General features: G+C 40.3%; 2 protein-coding genes across 7 annotated transcripts in view; both read left to right on the top strand.

Moving 5' to 3' along the window:
* Window positions 1-11,918, top strand: part of LOC126404273 (gastrula zinc finger protein XlCGF17.1-like) — a 331,284-nt gene that overhangs the window by 288,241 nt on the left and 31,125 nt on the right. Inside the window, exons 9-10 of one of the 6 annotated variants that reach the window (XM_050067366.1) lie at window positions 3,298-3,777; window positions 6,450-6,481. The exons of 4 other annotated variants lie outside the window; for them this stretch is intronic. In XM_050067366.1, coding sequence (XP_049923323.1) covers window positions 3,298-3,777; window positions 6,450-6,481 — 512 coding nt within the window. One more of the 6 variants, XM_050067372.1, reaches the window with a different exon arrangement.
* The window catches only part of LOC126404358 (gastrula zinc finger protein XlCGF49.1-like), a 95,694-nt gene that overhangs the window by 66,248 nt on the left and 17,528 nt on the right, over window positions 1-11,918 (top strand). The window lies entirely within an intron of this gene.

Genomic DNA, 11,918 nt, shown 5'->3' with positions numbered 1-11,918 from the left:
TGAAATTGAAGAACGGAGGAGGAGAGAGAGAGAGAGGCGCAACAGGTAGAGGACGAGAGAGGAGGAATGGCTGCTGCAAGGCTGCGTAGCTCTGGAAATTGGTGGTGTACCTGTGAATGCTGTGCCCCAGTGCCCACAGAAGAGGAATGCCTCTGTTGCAAGGAATGGGACCAGTTGTAGCCTTATTTTCAAGGTCTGGATGTGACCGAGGACGAGACACCTCCACCTGGAGTAGTATCCAGCTGGACTTTATCTAGAGCTCACGAGGTATAATTCGGCCGTGCTTTGGAAAGCAGAGCTAAATGGTAAACAAACATGGCAGCACACCGGGAAGGTAAGACAACACGTTTACATGTCGTTTTCTATATGTTCTCTGACATTTATCCTAACGATATGAGGCGGTCTTTGTGGAAAAAAAGCTTGTTTAGTGGATTAACTTTGCACTTGAAGGTTGCCCATTCACTTACGTTTTAACAGGTCTGACGCTACTATGCGCCCCGGCTGTATCTAGGCTAACGGCTAACATGCTAACTATTATTTTTATGTCACTAGTCACTTGAAACAAATTTAGGACGATAGGAGACAGGTTGAAATACACCGAAATTTCCCTTTAATTGGATAAAAATAAAAAGTCAGACTCTGTGAGACGAACTCTCACTTCTGCCAGGGGTTTTTCATCTTACACAGCACCAGCAGGGCACTGTGGCTTGTTTGTGTAGTGTTTGATTCCAGCCACTTATATCCCTTTTCAACAGACATGAGCTGGCTTGGTTTGACTTTGCTTGTCTCTCTGTATGTGTGTATGTGTATCATTTGAGAGATCGTGACCTGGGACTTTGAGGTGCAGGAGGATGTTGTTCTGTAGTGTATAGGCTAGCTGTATTCTGTTTGTTGGTTCAAATTAGGAAAAAAGTAAAATTTTTGTTCATTGAAGCATGAGGAGCAGAGGAGAAGAGAGAAGGAGAGGAGGATGGTGCTGTAAGATCACGTCACATTACTGTATATCGTTCAGGAATATGTTTGAGTTTGGAGGGTTCAAACGTGTTGGAGGTTTTGGATATTGGAAATTTTGGACATTTCATGTAGGCTACAGTGGGTTGCATGTCATATTTGTGGGATTTGATTTAGGGATGTCCCGATCACATTTTTTTTGCATCCCATCCGATACGAGTCCTTTATTTTGAAACCGAGTCCGATCCGATACTTTGCACAGCATTAAGAAAGAAAAAAAAAAGAATGCATCCAAGTTGTCCCATCAGGTTTTTCTTTTTATTTAAATAGTATCCAAAAAGCTTATTGGTGGTTCAACAGCACAAAATGTAAACAAATTCAACATCTTCTTCTTGTCTTCAACAAATCCATTGAGCAACAATGTTTCCCCTATATGCAACTAGCAGCGGTGGTGCTCCGCTGCTGAAATATGACCCCTGCTGCTGATTTATTTTTCTTTTTTTGTTTTCGCTCTTTAGAAACTACCGTTACATTATTTGGCGCTACAGACACTTCATATCCAGGTCAATTCACACACTTGTGAGTAAAGCATAAAAGAGGAGAGGGCTCCGTCTGATCTCTTCATAAACTAAAGTTATATTATTTTGAGCAAACAGAAGTTTGGGGGCGGGACACAATCAGTTGTGATTTTTTGTTTTTTAATTGCATGCATGCAAATCATGCCCACAGAGCGCTTGAGATTGCCAGCATATTTCACGATTTCATAGAGGCTCATCACCATCACCAAGTCATTCAAAAAGCACTACACGGAGAGTCATATCCTCACCTTTACTGTTTATTTCTCTTAAACAGCCAAGAGTACATGGAGCCAGCCATCACCCTCCTTTTCACTGCTTCGCTGTTAGTTAATGCTACTTCTAGTTTCAGGGTCTCAGGCATGTTATGTCCACTCACGTTCTCATCTCTCGCCTCTCACAGATTCCCAATTCTCCTCATCATCTTCCCTTTCTCCCAGTGTATGGGACTACTGTATACATCAGTGGATATGGATGATTATCAGAATATGAGCCCCTAATTGAGCTTGGTTAAACTAACTGATCATGTTGGAGAATATATTTATAAAAATATTTGTTCCACAATTTCATTTATTTTATAATTGTGGTGTCGGAAAATACATTTGTTCAATTTCAATCCTTTAGGCTATTTAGAATTGGGGGGGACAATTTGTGTTTTTCTGAAATTGGGTGGGGGATGCATGTCCCCCCCTTCCCCCCCGGGATCTGTTATTATATGAAGAGTCCCTTGAAGGGACTCTTCATATAATAACATAACAATATACTATTTATCGTGTTATACAGTGAAACGGTTCACCTTATAACGTGATGACATATTGTTTACACGACGGCATGTAATTTCTGTCTCTACATGGTCGCACCTTTACAATCCTCCTCTGCTCTCTGTATCGGTTCGATGAGTTCGGCCCCGATGCGTGCACACACACACACACACAAGGTGAGCACACAAGAGCGCGGCTCGGGCCGCATTTTTCTGACAGACAATTTGTTTCTTCGTTCATTTCAACTGCTGCATCTGCTTGTGCTTCAGCTGAAGCACTTCCACACTCCTCCATCTCAGTAACTCGCCAGTATCGGCCGCTCCTTCTGGGTCAATTCCACGCTAGATTTCCGAGATTCACCCTTTTGGTTTCCATTTAGCCGAAAACTATTTTTTAATCTTTTTTTTAACTCAGTAACGGATGTGATCTCCAATGTAGCTCAGTACAATACTTTTTTAAAATTTACTTCAATAAAAGTAAAATTACAGATTTCAAAAACTACTGAAAAAATTACACACAAAAACTACTCAATTACAATAACGTGAGTAAATGTAATAAGTTACTTTCCACCTCTAAATTTAGCTAACATAGCATATCATAAAAGTGGCTTTAAATGGTCCATAATGTCATCTACATTGTGTTGTTTTGTAAGGCAGCGGATACTGTGCCATTACCGACATTTTATTTACTCAGGCTGCCAGTTATCAAACTGACTCACGGCAAACTGTCGCATCCCATGGACAATCATTCTCACATAATTCACTTTAGACTGAGCAAATAAAGAACCACACTGTAGCCTCCAGACTTGACAAGAGTAACAGTACATGTTAATGACTGCTATGAAATTAAAGCTCACCTCAACCTCACTCACTCTGACACAGCTGAGTGAACACTGTGAAGCTGTTTGATGCTCAGAGATCTGTAGAAGTTCAGTAAGGAGTTTTTGAGCTGTGATGTGAATGAACGACAACATTTCTCTGTAACATCTGTGTGTTTCCTGTTTCCTGCAGACGTCCAGCAGCTGTTGGTGGTTAAAGAAGAGGTTCCCCCTGAGCAGCAGGAGTGGAGCTCCAGTGTGGACCAGGAGGACCCAGAGCCTCCACACATTAAAGAGGAACAGGAGGAACTCTGGATCAGTCAGGAGGGAGAGCAGCTTCAAGGGCTGGAGGAGGATGATATCATCAAATTCACATCCACTCCTGTCCCTGTGAAGAGTGAAGATGACGAAGAGAAACCTCAGTCCTCACAGCTTCATGAAAGACAAACTCAGCAAATGAGAACAGAAGTGGAAGGAGAGGACTGTGGAGGACCAGAACTAGCCAGGAATTCATATTTGGATACACATTTTCAACCAGAGACTGATGACAAAACTGGAGCGTCTTCTGAACCAGAGACTGATGACAGTGATGATTGGAAGGACACCAGAGAACCTCAGTCAGGTTTAAACTCTCTGAAAAATGATCAAGTCTCTGTCAATGATTTGATTGTTGGTGAGAAACTATTTAGCTGCTCTGAGTGTGGGAAAAGATTTGGTTACAGTGGAGGTCTGAAGAAACACATGAGAACTCATACAGGAGAGAAACCATTTAGCTGCTCTGTGTGTGAGAAAAGATTTGGTCACAGTGGAGTTCTGAAGAAACACATGAGAACTCATACAGGAGAGAAACCATTTAGCTGTTCTGAGTGTGGGAAAAGATTTAGTGACAGTGGAGATCTGAAGAAACACATGAGAACTCATACAGGAGAGAAACCATTTAGCTGCTCTGAGTGTGGGAAAAGATTTGGTTACAGTGGAGATCTGAAGAAACACTTGAAAATTCATACAGGAGAGAAACCATTTAGCTGTTCTGAGTGTGGGAAAAGATTTGGCCGTTGTGGAATTCTGAAGCGACACATGATGGCTCGTACAGGAGAGAAACCATTTAGCTGCACTGAGTGCGAGAAAATATTTTGTTACAGTGGAGATCTGAAGAAACACATGACATTTCATTCCGGGGAGAAACCATTTAGCTGCACTGAGTGTGGGAAAAGATTTGGTCACAGTGGAGATCTGAAGAAACACATGAGAACTCATACAAGAGAGAAACCATTTAGCTGCACAGAGTGTGAGAAAACATTTTGTTACGGTGGCGATCTGAAGAAACACATGACATTTCATTCCGGGGAGAAACCATTTAGCTGTACTGAGTGTGGGAAAAGATTTGGTCACAGTGGAGATCTGAAGAAACATATGAGAACTCATACAGGAGAGAAACCATTTAGCTGTTCTGAGTGTGGGAAAGTATTCGGTTACAATGGAGATCTGAAGAAACATATGAGATCTCATACAGGAGAAAAACCGTTTAGCTGCTCTGAATGTGGGAAAACATTTGGTTACAGTAACAGTCTTAAAGTACACATGAGAGCTCATATAGGAGAGAAACCATTTAGCTGCTCTGAGTGTGGAAAAAGATTTGGCCTCAGGGCAATTTTGGCAGTACACATGAGATCTCATACAGGAGTGAAACCATTTAGTTGCACTGAGTGTGGCAAAAGATTTGGTGACAGCAGAGCTCTGAAGAGACACATGAGAACTCATACAGGATGAAAACTATTTAGCTGCCTTGAGTGTGGCAAAAGATTTGGTTGTAGTGGAGTTCTGAAGGAGCACATGAGATCTCATACCAGAGAGAAACCATTTAGCTGTTCTGAGTGTGGGAAAAGATTTGTTAATAGTGGAGCTTCGAAGAGACACGACATGTCATGCAGGAGAAAAACTATTTAGCTGTTCTGGTGGTTACTGGAATTTTACTTCTACAAATGTGTTAACTAGCTATGCTGAAGGTTTACAAGCTATTCTGGGCTGCCAATGATAACATTAACATGACAAACAGTAAAGCTACGGCTAACAAGTTAACCTACTGACACTCCTCAGACAGACAGACACACACACACATACCGGACAGCCTCTCAGTCCTTAGCCGCTAATGTTAGCTCATGTACAACACAGGTACCACACAGAAACTTTTATAAAGGGTCATAATGTGCTTGTAGTGACTGTCAAATCGCCAGCAAAAGTTGTTTACACTGCGGACACGGAGAGCAGCTGTTAGTGCCTGCTCTCATGGGACAAAGATCTTCTGAGAAGAAAGACGATTCACTCTGCTCTGCCACCAGGAACAAACTGGGAGGCAAAGTTCCTCTCTGAGGAAGAGGGTTCACTTTGCTGTAGGGTTCACCAGAACGTTTTTTGTTTTTTTCTTTTAATAAATTGAACACGTAGTAAAGAACATACAAGATCCTGTAGAGAATTAATACATATAATACAATACAATAAACATTGTCAAATTAATTGAAGGAAGAGGATTTTTTTTAAAGGCAAATAAAATGTTGGGGATTGATGTAAAAATATACATAGAGGCATATAAATAATTATATAGTCATAGATATGTAGGCTATGTTAGGTGAATACTTCTGTGAAATGCATGGTGTTGAAACGTTTAATTTTGATCTTCCAAAGTCCATTTAGACTTTATTTTATCATAACAATAACAATGAATATTATGAATTGTTCACATTTTAATTTAATTTTAATAACATTTATCACACAGCATTTTGTGGAAAAGTCAAATGTTCAGTTTACAGTCTTATAAACTCTGTACTGTTTTTCAACACATATATTGTTTTGTCTTCATTCAGTGTAGTTAGCACATATTGTTATTGCGCCATTGGTTTTAGCCTTGGTGCACCAAAAAATTTGTATTTATCAAAGGCCAAAGTGGCCTTGCCCTAAAAATGACTTAATTACAGGCCTGTGTTCCGTACCATTATGATAGGAAAACCCCTGTTCTGATTGAGCGCTGGAAGCTGCGTCTATAATTCATGCAAGGTATCATGGGGGCTAAGAATAATGTGGATACAAAGCTCGGTTTTCCTGAGTAAAACACCACATTTGTGTTGAGAAGAATCTTTTATATAATTTTATTTTATTCACTCAGGCTGCCAGTAATAAAACTTGACGCATGGCAAACTCTCGCATCCTATAAACAATCATTCTCACATAATTCACTTTAGACTGAGCACATCAAGAGCCACACTGTAGTCTCCAGACATGATTTATCTTTACCATGTGCGTGCGTGCGTGCGTGCGTGCGTGCGTGCGTGTGTTTCCTGTTTCCTGCAGACGTCCAGCAGCTGTTGGTGGTTCAAGAAGAGGTTCCCCCCGAGCAGCTGGAGTGGAGCTCCAGTGTGGACCAGGAGGACCCAGAGCCTCCACACATTAAAGAGGAACAGGAGGAACTCTGGATCAGTCAGGAGGGAGAGCAGCTTCAAGGGCTGGAGGAGGATGATATCACCAAGTTCACATCCACTCCTGTCCCTGTGAAGAGTGAAGATGATGAAGAGAAACCTCAGTCCTCACAGCTTCATGAAAGACAAACTCAGCAAATGAGAACAGAAGTGGAAGGAGAGGACTGTGGAGGAGCAGAACCAGCCAGGAATTCAAATTTGGATACACATTTACAACCAGAGACTGATGACAAGACTGGAGAGTCTTCTGATCCAGAAATTGATGACAGTGATGATTGGACGGAGACCAGAGAACCTCAGTCAGGTTTAAACTTTCTGAAAAATGATCAAGTCTCTGTTAGTGATTTGATTGTTTGTGAGAAACGATTTAGCTGCTCTGAATGTGGGAAAAGATTTGGTCACAGTGGAAATCTGAAGAAATACATGAGAACTCATACAGGAGAGAAACCATTTAGCTGTTCTGAGTGTGAGAAAAGATTTGGTTACAGCTGTGATCTGAAGGGACACATGAGATCGCATACGGGAGAGAAACCGTTTAACTGCTCTGAATGTGGGAAAACATTAAGTTACAGTGGAGAACTGAACAAACACGAGATCTCATATAGGAGAGAAACCATTTAGCTGCTCTGAGTGTGGAAAAAGATTTGGCCTCAGGGCAATTCTGGCAGTACACATGAGATTTCATACAGGAGAGAAACCATTTAGTTGCGCTGAATGTGGGAAAAGATTTGGTGACTGGAGCTTTGAAGAGACACGAGAACTCATATGGGAGAGAAACTATTTAGCTGCTCTGAATGTGGCAAAAGATTTGGTTGTAGTGGAGTTCTGAAGGAGCACATGAGATCTCATATGGGAGAGAAACCATTTAGCTGTTCTGAGTGTGGGAAAAGATTTGTTTATAGCGGAGCTCTGAAGAGACACATGAGATGTCATACAGGAGAAAAACCATTTAGCTGCTCAATTTGTGGGAAATCATTTACAGAAAATGGAAATTTACATTCACACATGAGAATTTATGAAGGAGAAAAGTGATTGAGCTGTTCAGTCTAGAAAAAAAATTGTATTTGGGATAAGATTTTAAAAACACTCATGTGAAGTCATAAGGGAGAAAGTCTTTTTAATTTTAGTGTCTGTATGAAGTCTTTTACACAGACTAGACAGTTACACAAACACATTCAAACCCACACAGGAGAGACATACTGAAGCTGCAGTGTTTCTCACTGAAGATTATCTTGGCCTAAATCTTTTTCAACCTGAGACTATGACAAGATGAAAGACTCTACTCAACCTAAACCTTTCTGGAAAATATTTAGTCTTAGTATGTCATGTGACAGACTGGGGGCAGGCAGACTGACACAGACCCAAACATTTATGTATGGATGTATGTTTTTAAATATATGTATTTACTTACTTTCCAAGATCAATCTTGTACAGCCAGGGGGAGTATTTCCCCTCTGACAGCCAAGCTGGGTCAAAACCTGGGTCATACAGTGGTTACTGGACTTTTACTGCTTGTCAGGGGCCGGGCATGCAGCACTTTGGCTCTTTCCTGTACTTGGATCCAGAGCAGAAGAGCTACTCTGGGTGCTACTTGAAGGACAGTGAGTGCTGCTATCTTCACCACCCTGGGAGCGTTTATAAAAATGCAGATATTTTTGTTTGCTTTGCAGGTGGTTGACGCGACATGTTTTCTGATGAGTGCTCTTTGTTGGCTGGTGGGAGTGTGCTCATCTGTGTGTGTGTGGGTCATTTCAGACCCTTCCCCACTGACACTCTCATTGTTAATACTTGAAAAAATCCAGGGACCATACACGTGGCAGCTGAACCCAACTTTGCTCAAAAAAGCTGATTTTTGTAAATTCATGAGAAACCAAATTAAGTTTGTCTGTGAAACAAACTGTGCCTCTTCCCCCAGTAGCTTTGTATTGTGGGACACAATGAAAGCCTTCTTAAGAGGGCAGATAATTTCTTATACCAATGGTTTAAAAACACATGGCTGAAATGAATGAACTTGAGAAAGAAGTCCTATATTTGGAAAATGAACAACATATGTCACGCTCATGGGAGACCTACTAAACTTGAGTAAACAAAAAGCTTAAATATAACCTCTTGAACACATACAGAATAGAAATAAATATTCTTTGAGCCAAACACAGATGCTATGAATTGGGGGGAAAGGCGCAGAAAGTCTTGGCTTGGCAGCTGAAGACGGAGAAGAAATCGAGAATTGTTAATTCCATAGAAACTGAAAATGGGACTGTAGCAAGAAACCTGAAAGAAATGAATGATTGCTTAAAACACTATTATTCTGCATTATATACATCAAAATCCACAGATGACCCTGCCACAATTGATATGTTCTTATTAACTATTGAACTACCAAACTTAACAGAGGAGGACCAGGAGGAGAAGAACTCCCCTTTCACTCAAAAAGAAATCAAAAAAGCCATCTCCTCATTGCAGTCAAATAAATCACCCGGTGAAGATGGGTTCCCTCCTGAATTTTATAAGGTGTTAAAAAACGTGCTTGTCCCTCTCTTTAAAGATGTTTTGAATTTGGCAACAGAAACTCAAACTCTACCAGATTCCTTTTCTATGGCTTTAATAATGGTTACTCATATGAAAAACAAAGACCCTGAGAAAATGCTCCTCCTATAGGCCTATTAGCCTTCTAAATGCAGACTTCAATATTATTGCCAGATTAAACAGGTTCCTCTCCAAGTTTATCACTAAAGACCAAACCGTTTTTATGAACAAACCATTCTCAGCCGATAACCTCCGCAGACTTTTCAACATTATTCATTTAGCAAACACTAGAGATGAACCCACTCTTCTTGAGGTCCTGAGCAGATTTTGGGTTTGGTGCGTCCTTCACTAACTGGGTAAAAACTCTATACCATGGACCACGCGCAAAGACAGCCACAGATGGTGTAATGTCAACCCCCATTACATTACAAAGAAGCAGCAGACGGGGTTGTCCGCTTTCTGCTGTGCCTTTTGTCCTAGCAATAGAGCCACTGGCACAAGCAGTGAGACAAGACCCAGACATAAGAGGTGTCCAGGTTGGTCAGTTAACACACAAAATTGGCCGATTGGCTGATGATATCATTTTATTTCTGACACACCCAGCCCAGTCTCTTACCAGATTACAATCTCTTCTGAACAGTTATACTACAATATCTGGCTACAAAGTGAACCATGAAAAGAGTGAAACACTTCCTTTGACCAAAGCCAAACAGTGTGACCTGAACGGGTCAGAATCCTTTAAATGGGTTCCAGATGGGTTTACATACTTGGGTATCCGGGTGGATAGCAATCAGATGGGTTTACATACTTGGGTATCCGGGTGGATAGCAATCTGAAGAACTTGTTCAAACTGACCTGTCCTCCACTGATTCAGAAAATAGAGGATGATCTAAACAGGTGGACAGACCTACCCCTAACCTTATTTAGAAGTCAGTTGTGTAAAGATGAACATTTTACCCGAGGTTAATGTACTTATTTCAATCACTTCCTATGCCTCTCCCTAATAGTCTCTATAAAACTCTTAACAAAAACATAATCATATTCATCTGGAATCATAAAGTACCCAGGGTGAGCCTAGAGAAGTTATCGTTGGATCATAAAATGGGTGGCCTCCGACTCCCTAACCTAAAATTTTACTACTACAAATGAAATTTCTCCTATCTTTATTTGAATGATCCTGTGCCCCCCTGGACACAAATTGAACTTCCTGACCTTGATGAAGAGGCGGGAAGTGATTTTATTTATAAATGGAATTCAAAAAGTATTGTCAGTAAAACCAAAAACCCGCTCACTGTCCACCGAGTTAGATCGTGGTATGAGGTTCATAGTGAGCAATGATTTGTCCCCTAAAACACCTTTGTGGAAAACCAAACTTATACCAATGATCTCTGATAATACAATTTTTAAGCTTTGGTATGACAGAGGGATAAGATACATTGAACAGTGTTACAGTAGCAACATCTTCATGTCCTTTGAACAGCTAAAAGCAAAATATGATTTATCCAACAAACACTTTTGTTATTTATGACTGAGAGCCTTCGTGAAACTAATTTGGGGGGAACAAATGGCACTGCCTGCCCTGACAAGGGTGGAGGAGGCATTTTACTGTAACAGAGGTTCAAGGCAGTGTCAATGTCAGAACAGCTTGTTTGCTACTGTGAATGCCAGACTTAAATTGGTCAATTATAATTTTCTTCATCTGCTCTACCTCACCCCCAAAAAACTACATCGGCATAAACCTACATTTTCAATGATCTGTTAAAGATGCCACATTCCTGAGGGCACCATCTTACACTGCACATGGCATTGTACTAAAGTAACATAATTTTGGTATGATATATGTGACATAATGACCAAAATCATGGATACACAGATCCCATTAGACCCAGGACTCTGTATTCTAGGGAACATAACAAACTTGAAACTAAATCAGAGTTCCAGGAAATTCATTGATATTGCTCTTGCTGTTTCCAGAAAATGTATCGGATTAACCTGGAAGTCGGATTCTCCCCCTCTCTATATTGAAATAGATATCAGAAATGATGAACTGTATACCCTTGGAGAAGAAAAGCGACCTTTATCAACTTTGGATTCGCTGTGACCTTTGACTTGGTCCATGATAGGCTTATGTTAGCATTCAGATACAATAGTTGAGATATTTTAGTGACAAGCGTGTTACAACATAATAAATTTATTTGATTGTGTTGCCTTTCTTTAAAAATTTGTTTATTTTGTAATTCACTTTGTTACTATTGTTTTGATTTATTGTCATTTCCTATTTCATTCATTCATATGTAATTATTCTTTCATCCCATAGTATTTTTGTTTGTTTTTCTTTTGTTTTTTAACTATGTATCTTTTATTGTTGAGTTTTAGTGGGAATAAGTTGTACTGTTCTTGTGAAATTAAGAATTGAAAATAAAATGTTCAAAAAAAGAAATTATATGCCAAGGTGTAAATAAGATAAATAACATATGGCTTTTTAGTTTTTTTAATAAAAGGACAAGGTATACCCTGTTCTATAGGAAAGGTAACTTTAAATGACTTCTGTTGTGATCTGGCGCTATATATAAAATGAAATTCTATAAAGTTAACTTGACCTTCAAGGGGGTTGAGGGTGCTGTTGGGGGTCTGGGGCGCCCCCATAATATAATGATAGGGGAAACACTGAAGCTGCTGAGCGATCTTCATGACTCAGCCTTCATTTGGAATTGTGTGTTATCAACTTTACTCTCCCAGTTTGGAGAAGCAGACAAGAGAACTGGCATGGTTAGATTGGTTCCAAAAGTCACACAACAACACAAACTAACTGTCCAAT

This window comes from Epinephelus moara, chromosome 17 (genome assembly GCF_006386435.1).
Source record: "Epinephelus moara isolate mb chromosome 17, YSFRI_EMoa_1.0, whole genome shotgun sequence".
NCBI lineage: Eukaryota > Metazoa > Chordata > Actinopteri > Perciformes > Serranidae > Epinephelus > Epinephelus moara.
This window is presented reverse-complemented; position numbering and strand designations above follow the sequence as displayed.